At 56.1% G+C, this 18,932-nt stretch overlaps 1 protein-coding gene across 2 annotated transcripts in view; it reads right to left on the minus strand.

Annotated features, from left to right (window-relative positions):
- LOC138753177 (rab9 effector protein with kelch motifs) overlaps positions 1-17,413 on the minus strand; it is a 55,433-nt gene extending 38,020 nt beyond the window's left edge. The window contains exons 1-4 of one of the 2 annotated variants that reach the window (XM_069915808.1): positions 17,283-17,413; positions 9,628-9,804; positions 5,435-5,537; positions 390-515 (exon numbers count right to left, since the gene is read on the minus strand). In XM_069915808.1, coding sequence (XP_069771909.1) covers positions 390-515; positions 5,435-5,537; positions 9,628-9,804; positions 17,283-17,335 — 459 coding nt within the window. In that variant the 5' untranslated portion in view covers positions 17,336-17,413. The remainder of the gene's footprint in view (positions 1-389; positions 516-5,434; positions 5,538-9,627; positions 9,805-17,282) is intronic. The other variant, XM_069915809.1, reaches the window with a different exon arrangement.
- Between the last annotated feature and the right edge of the window lie 1,519 nt (positions 17,414-18,932).

The raw sequence follows: 18,932 nt of genomic DNA on the forward strand, positions 1-18,932 counted from the left end.
TCCTTTTATTAGCCCTTACCAATTTACCCCAATTAACTCCCGGCTCTTTCTCCTCTCACCCGACACCAGGCACTGACTCACTGCCTCCTCCGACCCCGAGTTTGACCTTTCTGAGCCCAAGCCCCGGTAAGTCCAGCTATTTATTCTACTCACCCTCCGATGCTGTCTCTTGGCTCCTCCTCCTCTCACCCAACACCAGCCACTGACTCACTGCCTCCTCCGACCCCGAGTTTGACCTTTCTCAGGCTGAGCCCCGGTAAGTTGCCCTAAAATGCTGCTGCAAAACAAATCTCGTGACTTGTTCATGACAATAAATTCTGATCCAGGCCGAGCCTGGTGGAAACTGCCACGACTGACCCCATCCACCTGCCCCGGTACATTATACTTACAATCGGGGGGATGTTGGGGAAAAGCGGGGAGACGTCATCTATCAGGTCGGCCTGGGTGGCATTCAGAACCTGGTGAGACTGGGCTTGGCACACAGGAGTACTGCTCAAGAAGTCTGCCCTCGACACCTGGTAGAAACAAGTCACCAGTTCACCTTCCCAACCACTTCACCGCCCTGCCTCCCTCCCCGTGACCCATCCCAAAGACTATGACAAGGAAAGGGTGTTGACATGAGTCACTCTGTCTGGTCGGGGTTAAAAAAAATACAATACTCCAGAAACTCAGCAGGCCAAACAGTGTCCTTCCTATGGACAAGTTACAGAACCAACGTTTCGAGCATGAGCTCTTCATCAAGGAACTTTTTTTTTTTTAAATTTTATTTATATGTTTGTATCATTACAGGAAAAAATGAATAAAGCATTAATAAAACATTCACAGCCAAACAAAAGTACTTTTATATATTTTCTCCCCATCCCCCCTCCCACCTAAAAGTAAAAGAAACACAGACAATCATTAATTGTTATTAAAAATTACTAATTAAGAGGAGTGGATAAGATAGAAGAGGTGGACGGAAAATTATCCATAAAATCCATAGATGGTTTCCAAATATTATAAAAATTTTCAACTCGATTCCTTAAACTATACGTAATTTTTTCCACAGGTTTACAATTTCCCATCTCATTATACCATCGACTAAATAACACGTCTCTATAATCTTTCCATGATATCGTGATACATTTCTTTGCAATACTTAAAAAATTTTCTTGATATTTGTCCAATTTCAATTTTATATCCTTTTCAATATCCCCAAGTAAAAATATTCTTGGATCCTTTGGTCTCTTTATCTTCCGAATTTGCCCCAATAATAAACTCAGTTCATTCCAAAACCTTTTCACAAGACCACACTGAATGCAAAAAAGTCCCTATTTATTTCGCACATCGAAAACACCTATTTGAATAATTTAACTTATGAGGAGTTTAATACAACTAATGACGAAAATTATATGGAACCATTTGATACCTAGAATTTACTGTATTCGTAACACTTTCATAACATAATTCTGACCAAATCTCCTCCTGAATTTGTAAATTTAAATCTTTCTCCCATCGGATTTTTGATTGATACAAATCTTTTTTCTTGACAGTCTCTTGTAATTTTATATACATGTTAGTAATAAATTTCTTAACAACAAATGTATCAGTTATTATATCTTCAAATTGACTTTGTTTAGGGAGTCTCCAGTCTGCTCCCAGTCTCTTTCTTCATCAAGGTACCTTGACTGATTTTGATATGATTGATTGAACATCACAAAGACTCAAGCCTAAAACATCGGTTATAAATCTTGATCATTGCTATACAAAGTACGTCATTTGACCTGCTGAGATTCTCCAACATTGTGGTTGTACTTCAAGCACGATGTCTGCAGACTTTGGGGTTTTACTCCTTTCTGGTCGAGGTTAAACTACCTTCTGGTCCATTTCCCAAGGAGCAGTGAAACAAGAAGAGTCCAAAGGCTGACTGCAGAAACCATGTACAGGACATCAGAGATCAGGCACCAACTTGCAAAAGATTCCTTGAACTAGAACTGAAGGAAAGGGTGGCAGGGATTCAGGGAAAGAGTGGGTCTTCAGATTAATTGGATCACCTTGTCAAAATGCTGGCAAATTTCTAAGATCTTGCCTTACTCTTTGGACAGTCCATGGAGTGCTTCCAAAGAATTCCCAATCTCTTTGAATCTACGCTTGGCGCCTGGGCTCCCCTGACAATGCCATCAAACCCCACCCCCCCCCCCCCCCACCCAAGCTGCCCTTTGGCAGGGGGTTCTGGAGCCTCCTTCTGGAAGAAGCTGTAGGTGCTGGTGTTCCCCTCCACCCACTGACCGTCAGGTTTGTAGGTGCATTTTGTAGGTGATCCACATTGTACACCAGTGTTGGGGGGGGGGGGGGGGGGAGAAGGCATCAAATGTTGAAGGTGGACGGAGGATCAGCTTTGTAATGTGGCACCATGCAGCAGGCACAATAAGATCCTATAAAGAGCATAGCAACAGCAGAATAACCTGCCTTAGTTTCTCACCGGATGAGGATTTACAGATAGCTCGGACCCTGGAGAAAATACCAGCTTCTTCAAAATGAGGTAACTAAGGTTGATGAGGAGCAGCAGATAATCTTGATATCGACACGAGCAAGGCATTTAACAAGGAGCTGGTCGAGAGGGTAAAGGAACATGGCATCCAAGGAGATCTAGTCAATTGGATCTAAAATTGGCTTGGTGATTGGAGGTGGAGGATACTGCCAGAGGATGTAAAACAGGAAAGTCTGTAGGACACTGTGATTGTCGTGCACTATTTATCATTCGACGGTCCCAGTGTAACCTGATGATACAGTGTTCCCAGACCACGGTCCACACACAGACATAACACACATACAAATGATACATATACATCGTGCACATGTACATATATTAAAATAAATATTAACAAATTGTAGAGTCACGGAGAACTGTTTTCGCTGTCGTTCAGCGTTCTCACTGCCCGTGGGAAGAAGCTGATCCTCAGCCTGGTGGTGCTGGCTCTGATCCTCCTGGGTCTCTTCCCTGACAGGAGCAGTTGAAAGATGTGGTGTGCAGGGTTGAAGGGGTCCTCAATGATTTTGCAAGCCACAAAAGTGCACAGTTCAATCCACAAAGTGACAGAGAGTTTCTCCAGCATTTTAGTGTGTTGCAGTGCCAGAGGCTTGATGTTCCGACTACAAGCCTGTGATGGGATCAGTGCTGGAACCCTTGATTAGGATCTACATTAATGTAGACAGTGCGGTAACAGGCCCTTTTGGCCCTTGAGACCATGCCGCCCAATTAACCCACATCCCTGGCAGGTTTTGACAGTGGGAGGAAACCGGAGCCCCTGGGGAAACCCACGCAGACACAGGGAGAAGGTACAAACTCCTTACAGACAGCGCGGGATTCGAACCCCTGTCCCGATCGCTGGCGCTGTAAGATTGCTGCACTAACCATGCTGCTCCGTAATACAAGAATGATTGGTCATTTTGTGGTCAACGCAAAAGTTGGTGGCTAGGGATAAGGGAAAAACAGGACAATTGAACATTCCAAAGGGCCTGTTTCTTTACTCTGCAAATCCACAACCCTCCACCACATATTAATAATTCAGTAGTAGAGTGGAGAGAAACTTGTCCGTGAACTACTCTTTGCAGATGATGCCGCTTTAGTTGCCCATTCAGAGCCAGCTCTTCAGCGCTTGACGTCCTGCTTTGCGGAAACTGCCAAAATGTTTGGCCTGGAAGTCAGCCTGAAGAAAACTGAGGTCCTCCATCAGCCAGCCCCCCGACATCTCCATCGGGCACACAAAACTCAAAACGGTCAACCAGTTTACCTATCTCGGCTGCACCATTTCATCAGATGCAAGGATCGACAATGAGATAGACAACAGACTCGCCAAGGCAAATAGCGCCTTTGAAAGACTACACAAAAGAGTCTGGAAAAACAACCAACTGAAAAACCTCACAAAGATAAGCGTATACAGAGCCGTTGTCATACCCACACTCCTGTTTGGCTCCGAATCATGGGTCCTCTACCGGCACCACCTACGGCTCCTAGAACGCTTCCACCAGCGTTGTCTCTGCTCCATCCTCAACATCCATTGGAGCGCTTACACCCCTAACGTTGAAGTACTCGAGATGGCAGAGGTCGACAGCATCGAGTCCACACTGATGAAGATCCAGCTGCGCTGGATGGGTCACGTCTCCAGAATGGAGGACCATCGCCTTCCCAAGATCGTGTTATATGGCGAGCTCTCCACTGGCCACCGTGACAGAGGTGCACCAAAGAAAAGGTACAAGGACTGCCTAAAGAAATCTCTTGGTGCCTGCCACATTGACCACCGCCAGTGGGCTGATAACGCCTCAAACCGTGCATCTTGGCCCCTCACAGTTTGGCGGGCAGCAACCTCCTTTGAAGAAGACCGCAGAGCCCACCTCACTGACAAAAGGCAAAGGAGGAAAAACCCAACACCCAACCCCAACCCACCAATTTTCCCTTGCAACCGCTGCAATCGTGTCTGCCTGTCCCGCATCGGACTTGTCAGCCACAAACGAGCCTGCAGCTAATGTGGACTTTTTACCCCCTCCATAAATCTTCGTCCGCGAAGCCAAGCCAAAGAAGAAAAAAGAAGAGAGTGGAGAGAACCAAGTTCCTTGGAGTTCACTTAACTAATGACCCATCGTGGACATTCAACATCTCCTCACTGGTCAGGAAGGTGCAACAGTGACTGCGCTTCCTGAGAAGACTGAACTGGGCAAGGCGACTGGCCACCATCATGTCTATCAATCATGTCCTGGCCGGCTGCTTCAGAGTGTGGGTATGGTTGCTGCAGAGAAATGGATCGGAGGTCAATCCACAGGACCGTAAGAGTGGCAGAGAGGATCACTGGGGTTTTCCTCCCCCGCCCACCCCCCCACCTCCCCGTCGACGTGGTCATTGTCTGAAGAGGACGCACAAAATCGTGTGTTATGTCTGGTTGTGTGTCTGAGTGTTTTGCACCAAGGACAGGAAAACGCTGTTTTGTCGGATTGTACTTGTACAATCAGTTAAGAATAATTTTGGAACTAGAAAGAGCATTGGCAAATGGAATTTAACCCCAACACATGTCAGAGATGTACATTGGGAGCTAAAACAGGGGTCAGAAGTTTACAATAAATTATAGGCCACGAAGGATCGATGATGAACAGAGAGATTTTGTGGTTCAAGTGCATTGTTCCCTGAAAATGGCAATGCAGGTAAATACGGTGAAGGCATCACATGACAGGCCACCCTTCATGGGTCAGGCACAGAACATAAAAATCAGGATGTTATATTGCAACCTTACAACACTTTGGTTGGATGGCACTGTGTTCAAATCTGGTCCCCGTGCTGTAGGGAGGATGTGATCCTACTGGAGAGTGTACAGAGGAGATTCATCAGGACATGCTGGATTGGAGGACTTCAATTACAGGGAGGCTATTGACACCAATAGACAAGCTTCAGGGAGCTTCCTACCTGTCTGCTGAGGATCAGGCACAGCCTGGCCCAACCCGCACTCTGTGCTCGTGTGCTGGCAACAGTCAGCTCACTCCTCCAATCCCCCTGCCACACCAGGGACCTGGGGAGAGACAACCAAGACAGCACAAGTCAGGGGAGGAGGAGCAGTAGACAGTAGTCCCCCAGCGAATGCCTGAAACTGAGGAAAGTACCGAACCTGATATATATTATGGTAATTTTTTCCTATACATACATACTTGTGATAAAGTTTAATTTATAAATTAGGCAACAATAAGAGATTAACAACAATAACATAAAATAGAACAATAAAACCAATATACTGTAATAAATGTTACATCTCTCCCTCCATTTAATATTTTCAGACCGCAGGTAACTGAAACCACGGATAAGGGGGAGCCACTGTGCCTGATTTCCACACATCCCAAATGTGCTGGTTTCAGACATTTCCAGACCATTACTGAAAGAGGAGGACTGTGGGGCAAAAAGGAGCTGGGATTGTCGGGAGCCAGATGGAGCTGAGTGCCTTTAAAAAGCAAGTTAAGGGTTAAACAGAATGGTGATTGGTGGAAGGAGTGAGACTCACACCCCCAGGTTCAGGAACAGCTGCTGCCCCTCCACCATCAGACCCCTCAACAACAAACTCAATCGGGAACTCATTTAAGGGTTCTTACTCTAAGTCACTTTATTGACTTTCTTTTGAACTCTCTGTATCGCACAGTCAGTTTGTTTACATTTGTTATGTGATTACGGTTCTTTATTTTTGACGATCAATTAGTGGCGATTCTGCCTCACCTGCAGGAAAAAGAATCTCAGGGTTGTATATGATGTGATTTGATGCAAGGACCCTGACAATAAATAGGAGTAATTAAGATAAGGGGCAGAGACAAATAAAAAGGACAGTTCAAGTAGAGTGGCCAGTCTGTGGGGCCTTGGAGAGGAGTGCTACTTTGAAGCATTGGCAAATGGAGGCTGAGGAAGAGCATGATTCCAATAAGGTAAGATCTTTAAATTTAAATGATGAAGAGTTAATGGAGGCAGCTCAGGCAGTCGAATGCTCCGATTGCAGGATGTAGGAAATCTGGAACAGCACAATTGTCCCTGATGACTACATCTGCAAGAGGTGCATCCAGCTGCAGCTCCTGGGAGACCATGTTAAGGAGCTGGAACTGGATGAACTCCAGATCATTCAGGAGGCAGAAGCAGTGAGAGAGAGGAGCTTCAGGGAGATGGTCACTTCTAAAAGTCAGGAGACAGGTAATGGGGTGACTGTCAGGAGAGGGAGGTGGGGGGGAGAGGCAGGCAGTGCAGAGCACCCCTGTGTCCATTCCCCTCAACAATAAGTACAGTATACTGTTTTGGATACTGTGGGGGGGGGGGGATGTGGGGGGAGTAGCATTACTGGTCAGGGATAGTATCATGGCTAAAGAGGGAGGGCCCACTGAGTCGGTGTGGGTGGAAGTCAGAAACAGGAAGGGAGCTCTCACTGTGCTGGGAGTTGTCTACAGGTCTCCAAATAGCCCTCGGGACCCTGAGGAGCAGATCAGCAGGCAGATTTTGGAAAGGTGGGAAATACAGGGTTGTAGTTACGGATGATTTCAACTTCCCTAATATTGACTGGCACCTCCTGACTGCAAAAGGGATCGATGGAGCTGAATTTGTCAGCTGTGTCCAAGAAGGATTCCTGACACCGTGTGTGGACCAGCCGACAAGAGGAGAGGCCAGACTGGATCTGTTCTGGGGAGTGAACCTGGTCAGGGGACGGACCTCTTGGTGGGGGAGCATTTTGGTGAGAGTGACCACAACTCCCTGAGCTTCAACATAGCTATGGAAAAGGATATAAACAGTCAAACTAGGGAAGGGCTAATTATGAAGGGATGAGGCAGGAACTAGCGAGAGGAAATTGGGAACAAGGGTGAAAGCACAGAGGTAACGTGGAGGGAGTTTAGGGACCACTTGTACTGGGTTCAGGATAGGATTGTCCCACTGGGACAGGGAAAAGATGGTGGGAAAAGGGAACCATGGCTGACAAAACAGGTCAGGCAACTAGTCAAGAGGAAGGATGTGGAAGCTGTGGAGAGGGTGCAGAGGAGATTTACTGGGATGTTGCCTGGATTGGGAAACAAGTTTTATGAGGCAAGGTTATCAGAGCTGGGACTTGTCTCTTTTAGAGTGTAGAAGGATGAGAGGAGACTTAACAGAGGTCTACAAGATTATGAGAGACATAGATAGGTTGGACAGCCAACACCTGTTTCCCAGGGCAGGAATAGCAAACACCAGAGGACAGGAGTACAAAGTGAGTTCAGGGAGACGTCAGGGATAAGTTTTCTTTTTAAATATACAGGCCTGGAATGCCTTGCCAGGGATAGTAGTGGAGGCTGAAACATTTGGGGAATTTAAGAGACTCTTAGACAGGCACATGGATGGAAGAAAAATAGAGGGTTACAGGGGAGGGAGGGTTTAAAACCTTCTTTTAAAAAAAAAGTGTAATACATTGGTCAATACCACATGGAGTGCCAAAAGTACAGTGCTGTTGTATTCTATGTTCATTCAACCCCTTCCAAATCCATGGGGAGCACTGCCTGTGGGCTGAGAACCAGTTTTGGCACCATGTGCTTGTGATCCCAAACATCAGCTATTGCCGTGGACAAACGCAAGGCCTCAAGTCGAGCCAGAAAATATTAACAAGAACTGGAGCCAATCCCCCCCCCCCACTGCGGCTGGAGCACCAGTGGTCTCCAGACTTTCAACGGCACACTGCTTCATTCCTCAGACAATCCACTGCCACTTGAGGGATTTCAGGACTTTTCCTCGACTGTGCAAGAATCCTCCACCAGAAAACAGGAGCAGAGGGAATCGTGTCTCCTCTCATCTACATCCTGCCCCCATTCTTGGATTTCCCAGCATCAAAACGTTCAGAATCCAGCTTTGAGATTCTCAGCAACTGAGCTCTGAGGGAGTGAAGGCCAACCTCCCTGAAGAGGTTTCACATCATCTCAGTTGCAAACACCGATACCTTGCCCCAAGGCCATGCTCCCAAATTCTAGAAATGTCATTAAATCCCCCTCAGAATCCTGCACCTCATCTCCCACCTTTGTTAGCTCTGCTGAGTACAGACCCACCAATCCGACTCTCCTCCTGGGGAAGCCCCGTCGAGAAATCTGGACTGGTGAACCTGCAAATATTTCTTTCCTCAATGACAGGGGTCAGAATTGCATCAACTTCACCAGGAGTGGTCAAAGCCTTTACATCGCCTGGATCAAAGACCTACCTACCACTTGCATTCCCAATTGATTTCTACTCAAACACACCAACATCTTTTCTAGCTCTTGAATACAGGAGGGGGCTGGTGGACCAGCTGGAGAGGAGGCAAGAACTTTTTTTGACGATTCAATTAAAGAAAACCTTAACATCGCACCTTGCCTGGGAGGAACATGAGTGATGAGAAAGGGCAGTCTGCTCCCTCAGGGAATGACTGGGATAAAGCTCCATTACCTTCAAGGTGAAGTTGGTTTCAACTCGAGTTGGGCTGGAGAAAGGCTAATGTGGAGCACGAACACCAATACCCCTGAGCGTAAAGCCCTGCAAAAGGTAGTGGACACAACCCAGGACATCACAGGCAAAACCCTCCCCATCCATCATCGAGAACAACTACAGGGAACGCTGCCGTCGGAGAACAGCAGCAATCATCAGGGATCCACCCCACCCAGGACACGCTCTGTTCTCGCTGCTGCATCGGGAAAGAGGTATCGGTGCCACGACTCGGACCCCCAGGATCAGGAACAGCTGCTCCCCCTCCGCCATCACACACCTCAATGACAAATTCAACCAAGGATTATTTTAAGGACTCTGACTTGTGCACATTATTGATTTTTTTCTCTCTGTATTGCACAGTTTGTTTACATTTCTTTATTTGTTTACGTGTCGTACATTTTGTGTAATTTCTTGCATGATCAAGAAATAGAAATTCTGCCTGATCCACAAGGTAAAAGAATCTCAGGGTTGCATGTGATGTTATGTATGCATTCTGACAATAAATCTGAATCTGACCTGGCTCAGATGGATTGGATGGGCGAGTTTTGAGCTGCACTTAGTGACAGGAGATAGTGTTTCAAACATCTCTGCCAAGATGAATGGATCATTGAACAAAAGTCGGGAACATCCATCATAGCAGTTGTTAAACATGGCCTCACCTCACAGCTGAAGAGAGCATTCCAATCCTCTGGGGTTTTATTTCGGGACCCACTGACACCTCGGCTGAGAAAGCAGTCTCCTGACTGTACATGTCCCAGTTCCCAAGGCCAAAAATAACCAGGTGCTTTGGAAGAGGCAGCTCCAACTGGCAGTGGAAGAGGGAGCCCCTGTGTTCCCTGCAAGGCAAAAGGCACAGAAGGGGAAGTGTGAGAGCTGCAGGACGCCAGGCTCCCCCACTAGCAAACTGAACATTGAGCATGCTGAGGACAAGAGGTCTGTGGTTCACACAGCAAGGGGCAGAATGAGGGGGTCACAGTGTGACACAGCATTTAATCAGCTTCACTTCTCCATACACTTGGCACCTGGGCGAGCACTAGCCTGTTTCTCCCAAAGCCCCAAGAGTCCACTACCTCAGAACAAAGAGTTTGCATGTGGCTCTCAGCCCCTTCCCCAGGCTTGTGAACCTGACAAAAGGGTGCTTTCCATCAGTGAAAATGCCCACTCCTCTTTCCACCCCCACAACTCAACTCACCTGCAACCCCCCACCTCAAATCAGTTCAGCCCCATCGCCCATCTCACCCCCCCGCCCACCAGCCAAGATCACCCCACCACCCCCCCTAACCACTCAACTCACCTGCAACCCCCCACCTCAAATCAGTTCAGCCCCATCGCCCATCTCACCCCCCACCCACCAGCCAAGGTCACCCCACCACCCCCCCAACCACTCAACTCACCTGCAACCCCCCACCTCAACTCAGTTCAGCCCCATCGCCCATCTCACCCCCCGCCCACCAGCCAAGGTCACCCCACCACCCCCCCAACCACTCAACTCACCTGCAACCCCACACCTCAACTCAGTTCAGCCCCATCGCCCATCTCACCCCCCCGCCCACCAGCCAAGGTCACCCCACCCCCCCCAACCACTCAACTCACCTGCAACCCCCCACCTCAAATCAGTTCAGCCCCATCACCCATCTCACCCCCCGCCCACCAGCCAAGGTCACCCCACCACCCCCCCCAACCACTCAACTCACCTGCAACCCCCCACCTCAAATCAGTTCAGCCCCATCACCCATCTCACCCCCCCGCCCACCAGCCAAGGTCACCCCACCACCCCCCCCAACCACTCAACTCACCTGCAACCCCCCACCTCAAATCAGTTCAGCCCCATCACCCATCTCACCCCCCGCCCACCAGCCAAGGTCACCCCACCACCCCCCCCACCACTCAACTCACCTGCAACCCCCCACCTCAAATCAGTTCAGCCCCATCACCCATCTCACCCACCGCCCACCAGCCAAGGTCACCCCACCACCCCCCCCAACCACTCAACTCACCTGCAACCCCCCACCTCAAATCAGTTCAGCCCCATCACCCATCTCACCCCCCGCCCACCAGCCAAGGTCACCCCACCACCCCCCCCAACAACTCAACTCACCTGCAACCCCCCACCTCAAATCAGTTCAGCCCCATCACCCATCTCACCCCCCGCCCACCAGCCAAGGTCACCCCACCACCCCCCCCAACCACTCAACTCACCTGCAACCCCCCACCTCAAATCAGTTCAGCCCCATCACCCATCTCACCCCCCGCCCACCAGCCAAGGTCACCCCACCACCCCCCCAACCACTCAACTCACCTGCAACCCCCCACCTCAAATCAGTTCAGCCCCATCGCCCATCTCACCCCCCACCCACCAGCCAAGGTCACCCCACCACCCCCCCAACCACTCAACTCACCTGCAACCCCCCACCTCAACTCAGTTCAGCCCCATCGCCCATCTCACCCCCCGCCCACCAGCCAAGGTCACCCCACCACCCCCCCCAACCACTCAACTCACCTGCAACCCCCCACCTCAAATCAGTTCAGCCCCATCGCCCATCTCACCCCCCACCCACCAGCCAAGGTCACCCCACCACCCCCCCCCAACCACTCAACTCACCTGCAACCCCCCACCTCAACTCAGTTCAGCCCCATCGCCCATCTCACCCCCCGCCCACCAGCCAAGGTCACCCCACCACCCCCCCCCAACCACTCAACTCACCTGCAACCCCCCACCTCAACTCAGTTCAGCCCCATCGCCCATCTCACCCCCCGCCCACCAGCCAAGGTCACCCCACCACCCCCCCCCAACCACTCAACTCACCTGCAACCCCCCACCTCAACTCAGTTCAGCCCCATCACCCATCTCACCCCCCCGCCCACCAGCCAAGGTCACCCCACCACCCCCCCCCCAACCACTCAACTCACCTGCAACCCCCCACCTCAACTCAGTTCAGCCCCATCACCCATCTCACCCCCCCGCCCACCAGCCAAGGTCACCCCACCACCCCCCCCAACCACTCAACTCACCTGCAACCCCCCACCTCAAATCAGTTCAGCCCCATCGCCCATCTCACCCCCCACCCACCAGCCAAGGTCACCCCACCACCCCCCCCCAACCACTCAACTCACCTGCAACCCCCCACCTCAACTCAGTTCAGCCCCATCGCCCATCTCACCCCCCGCCCACCAGCCAAGGTCACCCCACCACCCCCCCCCCAACCACTCAACTCACCTGCAACCCCCCAACTCAACTCAGTTCAGCCCCATCGCCCATCTCACCCCCCGCCCACCAGCCAAGGTCACCCCACCACCCCCCCCCAACCACTCAACTCACCTGCAACCCCCCACCTCAACTCAGTTCAGCCCCATCACCCATCTCACCCCCCCGCCCACCAGCCAAGGTCACCCCACCACCCCCCCCAACCACTCAACTCACCTGCAACCCCCCACCTCAACTCAGTTCAGCCCCATCACCCATCTCACCCCCCCGCCCACCAGCCAAGGTCACCCCACCACCCCCCCCCAACCACTCAACTCACCTGCAACCCCCCACCTCAACTCAGTTCAGCCCCATCACCCATCTCACCCACCGCCCACCAGCCAAGGTCACCCCACCACCCCCCCCAACCACTCAACTCACCTGCAACCCCCCACCTCAACTCAGTTCAGCCCCATCACCCATCTCACCCCCCCGCCCACCAGCCAAGGTCACCCCACCACCCCCCCCAACCACTCAACTCACCTGCAACCCCCCACCTCAACTCAGTTCAGCCCCATCACCCATCTCACCCCCCCGCCCACCAGCCAAGGTCACCCCACCACCCCCCCCAACCACTCAACTCACCTGCAACCCCCCACCTCAACTCAGTTCAGCCCCATCACCCATCTCACCCCCCCGCCCACCAGCCAAGGTCACCCCACCACCCCCCCCCAACCACTCAACTCACCTGCAACCCCCCACCTCAACTCAGTTCAGCCCCATCGCCCATCTCACCCCCCGCCCACCAGCCAAGGTCACCCCACCACCCCCCCCCAACCACTCAACTCACCTGCAACCCCCCACCTCAACTCAGTTCAGCCCCATCACCCATCTCACCCCCCCGCCCACCAGCCAAGGTCACCCCACCACCCCCCCCAACCACTCAACTCACCTGCAACCCCCCACCTCAAATCAGTTCAGCCCCATCGCCCATCTCACCCCCCACCCACCAGCCAAGGTCACCCCACCACCCCCCCCCAACCACTCAACTCACCTGCAACCCCCCACCTCAACTCAGTTCAGCCCCATCGCCCATCTCACCCCCCGCCCACCAGCCAAGGTCACCCCACCACCCCCCCCCAACCACTCAACTCACCTGCAACCCCCCACCTCAACTCAGTTCAGCCCCATCGCCCATCTCACCCCCCGCCCACCAGCCAAGGTCACCCCACCACCCCCCCCCAACCACTCAACTCACCTGCAACCCCCCACCTCAACTCAGTTCAGCCCCATCACCCATCTCACCCCCCCGCCCACCAGCCAAGGTCACCCCACCACCCCCCCCCCAACCACTCAACTCACCTGCAACCCCCCACCTCAACTCAGTTCAGCCCCATCACCCATCTCACCACCCCGCCCACCAGCCAAGGTCACCCCACCACCCCCCCCCCAACCACTCAACTCACCTGCAACCCCCCACCTCAACTCAGTTCAGCCCCATCACCCATCTCACCCACCGCCCACCAGCCAAGGTCACCCCACCACCCCCCCCAACCACTCAACTCACCTGCAACCCCCCACCTCAACTCAGTTCAGCCCCATCACCCATCTCACCCCCCCGCCCACCAGCCAAGGTCACCCCACCACCCCCCCCAACCACTCAACTCACCTGCAACCCCCCACCTCAACTCAGTTCAGCCCCATCACCCATCTCACCCCCCCGCCCACCAGCCAAGGTCACCCCACCACCCCCCCCCAACCACTCAACTCACCTGCAACCCCCCACCTCAACTCAGTTCAGCCCCATCACCCATCTCACCCACCGCCCACCAGCCAAGGTCACCCCACCACCCCCCCCCAACCACTCAACTCACCTGCAACCCCCCACCTCAACTCAGTTCAGCCCCATCGCCCATCTCACCCCCCGCCCACCAGCCAAGGTCACCCCACCACCCCCCCCCAACCACTCAACTCACCTGCAACCCCCCACCTCAACTCAGTTCAGCCCCATCGCCCATCTCACCCCCCGCCCACCAGCCAAGGTCACCCCACCAACCCCCCCCAACCACTCAACTCACCTGCAACCCCCCACCTCAACTCAGTTCAGCCCCATCACCCATCTCACCCCCCCGCCCACCAGCCAAGGTCACCCCACCACCCCCCCCCAACCACTCAACTCACCTGCAACCCCCCACCTCAACTCAGTTCAGCCCCATCACCCATCTCACCCCCCCGCCCACCAGCCAAGGTCACCCCACCACCCCCCCCCCAACCACTCAACTCACCTGCAACCCCCCACCTCAACTCAGTTCAGCCCCATCACCCATCTCACCCACCGCCCACCAGCCAAGGTCACCCCACCACCCCCCCCAACCACTCAACTCACCTGCAACCCCCCACCTCAACTCAGTTCAGCCCCATCACCCATCTCACCCCCCCGCCCACCAGCCAAGGTCACCCCACCACCCCCCCCAACCACTCAACTCACCTGCAACCCCCCACCTCAACTCAGTTCAGCCCCATCACCCATCTCACCCCCCCGCCCACCAGCCAAGGTCACCCCACCACCCCCCCCCAACCACTCAACTCACCTGCAACCCCCCACCTCAACTCAGTTCAGCCCCATCACCCATCTCACCCCCCCGCCCACCAGCCAAGGTCACCCCACCACCCCCCCCCAACCACTCAACTCACCTGCAACCCCCCACCTCAACTCAGTTCAGCCCCATCGCCCATCTCACCCCCCGCCCACCAGCCAAGGTCACCCCACCCCCCCCCCCCAACCACTCAACTCACCTGCAACCCCCCACCTCAACTCAGTTCAGCCCCATCACCCATCTCACCCCCCCGCCCACCAGCCAAGGTCACCCCACCACCCCCCCCCAACCACTCAACTCACCTGCAACCCCCCACCTCAACTCAGTTCAGCCCCATCACCCATCTCACCCCCCCGCCCACCAGCCAAGGTCACCCCACCACCCCCCCCAACCACTCAACTCACCTGCAACCCCCCACCTCAAATCAGTTCAGCCCCATCGCCCATCTCACCCCCCACCCACCAGCCAAGGTCACCCCACCACCCCCCCCCAACCACTCAACTCACCTGCAACCCCCCACCTCAACTCAGTTCAGCCCCATCGCCCATCTCACCCCCCGCCCACCAGCCAAGGTCACCCCACCACCCCCCCCCAACCACTCAACTCACCTGCAACCCCCCACCTCAACTCAGTTCAGCCCCATCGCCCATCTCACCCCCCGCCCACCAGCCAAGGTCACCCCACCACCCCCCCCCAACCACTCAACTCACCTGCAACCCCCCACCTCAACTCAGTTCAGCCCCATCACCCATCTCACCCCCCCGCCCACCAGCCAAGGTCACCCCACCACCCCCCCCCAACCACTCAACTCACCTGCAACCCCCCACCTCAACTCAGTTCAGCCCCATCACCCATCTCACCCCCCCGCCCACCAGCCAAGGTCACCCCACCACCCCCCCCCAACCACTCAACTCACCTGCAACCCCCCACCTCAACTCAGTTCAGCCCCATCACCCATCTCACCCACCGCCCACCAGCCAAGGTCACCCCACCACCCCCCCCAACCACTCAACTCACCTGCAACCCCCCACCTCAACTCAGTTCAGCCCCATCACCCATCTCACCCCCCCGCCCACCAGCTAAGGTCACCCCACCACCCCCCCCAACCACTCAACTCACCTGCAACCCCCCACCTCAACTCAGTTCAGCCCCATCACCCATCTCACCCCCCCGCCCACCAGCCAAGGTCACCCCACCACCCCCCCCCAACCACTCAACTCACCTGCAACCCCCCACCTCAACTCAGTTCAGCCCCATCACCCATCTCACCCCCCCGCCCACCAGCTAAGGTCACCCCACCACCCCCCCCAACCACTCAACTCACCTGCAACCCCCCACCTCAACTCAGTTCAGCCCCATCGCCCATCTCACCCCCCCGCCCACCAGCCAAGGTCACCCCACCACCCCCCCCCAACCACTCAACTCACCTGCAACCCCCACCTCAACTCAGTTCAGCCCCATCGCCCATCTCACCCCCCGCCCACCAGCCAAGGTCACCCACCACCCCCCCCCAACCACTCAACTCACCTGCAACCCCCCACCTCAACTCAGTTCAGCCCCATCACCCATCTCACCCCCCCGCCCACCAGCCAAGGTCACCCCACCACCCCCCCCCAACCACTCAACTCACCTGCAACCCCCCACCTCAACTCAGTTCAGCCCCATCACCCATCTCACCCCCCCGCCCACCAGCCAAGGTCACCCCACCACCCCCCCCCAACCACTCAACTCACCTGCAACCCCCCACCTCAACTCAGTTCAGCCCCATCACCCATCTCACCCACCGCCCACCAGCCAAGGTCACCCCACCACCCCCCCCAACCACTCAACTCACCTGCAACCCCCCACCTCAACTCAGTTCAGCCCCATCACCCATCTCACCCCCCCGCCCACCAGCTAAGGTCACCCCACCACCCCCCCCAACCACTCAACTCACCTGCAACCCCCCACCTCAACTCAGTTCAGCCCCATCACCCATCTCACCCCCCCGCCCACCAGCCAAGGTCACCCCACCACCCCCCCCCAACCACTCAACTCACCTGCAACCCCCCACCTCAACTCAGTTCAGCCCCATCACCCATCTCACCCCCCCGCCCACCAGCTAAGGTCACCCCACCACCCCCCCCAACCACTCAACTCACCTGCAACCCCCCACCTCAACTCAGTTCAGCCCATCACCCATCTCACCCCCCCGCCCACCAGCCAAGGTCACCCCACCACCCCCCCCAACCACTCAACTCACCTGCAACCCCCCACCTCAACTCAGTTCAGCCCCATCGCCCATCTCACCCCCCCGCCCACCAGCCAAGGTCACCCCACCACCCCCCCCCCAACCACTCAACTCACCTGCAACCCCCCACCTCAACTCAGTTCAGCCCCATCGCCCATCTCACCCCCCACCCACCAGCCAAGGTCCCCCCGCCCACAGACACTCACCCCGCCCTAACTCAGCTGTTCTTCCCCAACTAAAACTCACTTCTTCACCCCCAACTACACACCGACCCTTCGGCCCCTCCAACAATCCTCTCCCCACCTCAGCATCCTGCCAGGCGGCTCGGACACCGAACACACTGCGTAGAACTCCATCAAATCTCCCGCCCTGAGCTTCACCGACGGTCCCGCCCCTCATTGGCGCATCACCGACGGTCCCGCCCCTCATTGGCGCATCACCGACGGTCCCGCCCCTCATGGCGCATCACCGACGGTCCCGCCCCTCATTGGCGCCTCACCGACGGCCCCGCCCCTCTGGCGCAACACCGACGGTCCCGCCCCTCATTGACGCCTCACCGACGGTCCCGCCCCTCATGGCGCATCACCGACGGCCCCGCCCCTCATTGGCGCCTCACCGACGGCCCCGCCCCTCATGGCGCATCACCGACGGCCCCGCCCCTCATTGGCGCATCACCGACGGGCCCCGCCCCTCATGGCGCATCACCGACGGCCCCGCCCCTCATTGACGCCTCACCGACGGTCCCGCCCCTCATGGCGCATCACCGACGGCCCCGCCCCTCATTGGCGCCTCACCGACGGCCCCGCCCCCTCATGGCGCATCACCGACGGCCCCGCCCCTCATTGGCGCATCACCGACGGCCCCGCCCCTCATGGCGCATCACCGACGGCCCCGCCCCTCATTGGCGCATCACCGACGGTCCCGCCCCTCTGGCGCAACACCGACGGCCCCGCCCCTCATTGACGCCTCACCGACGGTCCCGCCCCTCTGGCGCATCACCGACGGCCCCGCCCCTCATTGGCGCCTCACCGACGGCCCCGCCCCTCATGGCGCATCACCGACGGCCCCGCCCCTCATTGGCGCATCACCGACGGTCCCGCCCCTCATTGGCGCATCACCGACGGCCCCGCCCCTTATTGGCGCATCACCGACGGCCCCGCCCCTTATTGGCGCATCACCGACGGTCCCGCCCCTCTGGCGCAACACCGACGGTCCCGCCCCTCATTGGCGCATCACCGACGGCCCCGCCCCTTATTGGCGCATCACCGACGGCCCCGCCCCTTATTGGCGCATCACCGACGGTCCCGCCCCTCTGGCGCAACACCGACGGCCCGCCCCTCATTGACGCATCACCGACGGTCCCGCCCCTTATTGGCGCCTCACCGACGTCCCGCCCCTTATGACGCAACACCTACGTCGCTGCCCCTCATTGGCGAATCACTGACGGTCCCGCCCACTGCTGATGCGTCACATACTGAACCCGCCCCTCCGTGTTCACAATTAAGCTCCTCCCCTCCGATGAGCCCCCGTGACCTCGCACTTAACCGACCCCTTTCGGTAACGTCAATCCTAACCCCGCCCCCACGGCAATTTACCGTCCAATCCAAGGCGACCTGTCTCTCTCCGCACCCGCTGCTCGGCCCGCTGTCCCTCCAGCATCCCCACCGCCCAGCCGGGCCCCTTCGCCCAGGGGCGCCCCCACCCCCTTCGCCCAGGGGCGCCCCCACCCCCTTCGCCCAGGGGCGCCCCCACCCCCTTCGCCCAGGGGCGCCCCCACCCCCTTCGCCCAGGGGCGCCCCCACCCCCTTCGCCCAGGGGCGCCCCCACCCCCTTCGCCCAGGGGCGCCCCCACCCCCTTCGCCCAGGGGCGCCCCCACCCCCTTCGCCCAGGGGCGCCCCCACCCCCTTCGCCCAGGGGCGCCCCCACCCCCTTCGCCCAGGGGCGCCCCCACC

This window comes from Narcine bancroftii, chromosome 2 (assembly GCF_036971445.1).
Source record: "Narcine bancroftii isolate sNarBan1 chromosome 2, sNarBan1.hap1, whole genome shotgun sequence".
In the NCBI taxonomy this organism is placed as follows: Eukaryota; Metazoa; Chordata; class Chondrichthyes; order Torpediniformes; family Narcinidae; genus Narcine; species Narcine bancroftii.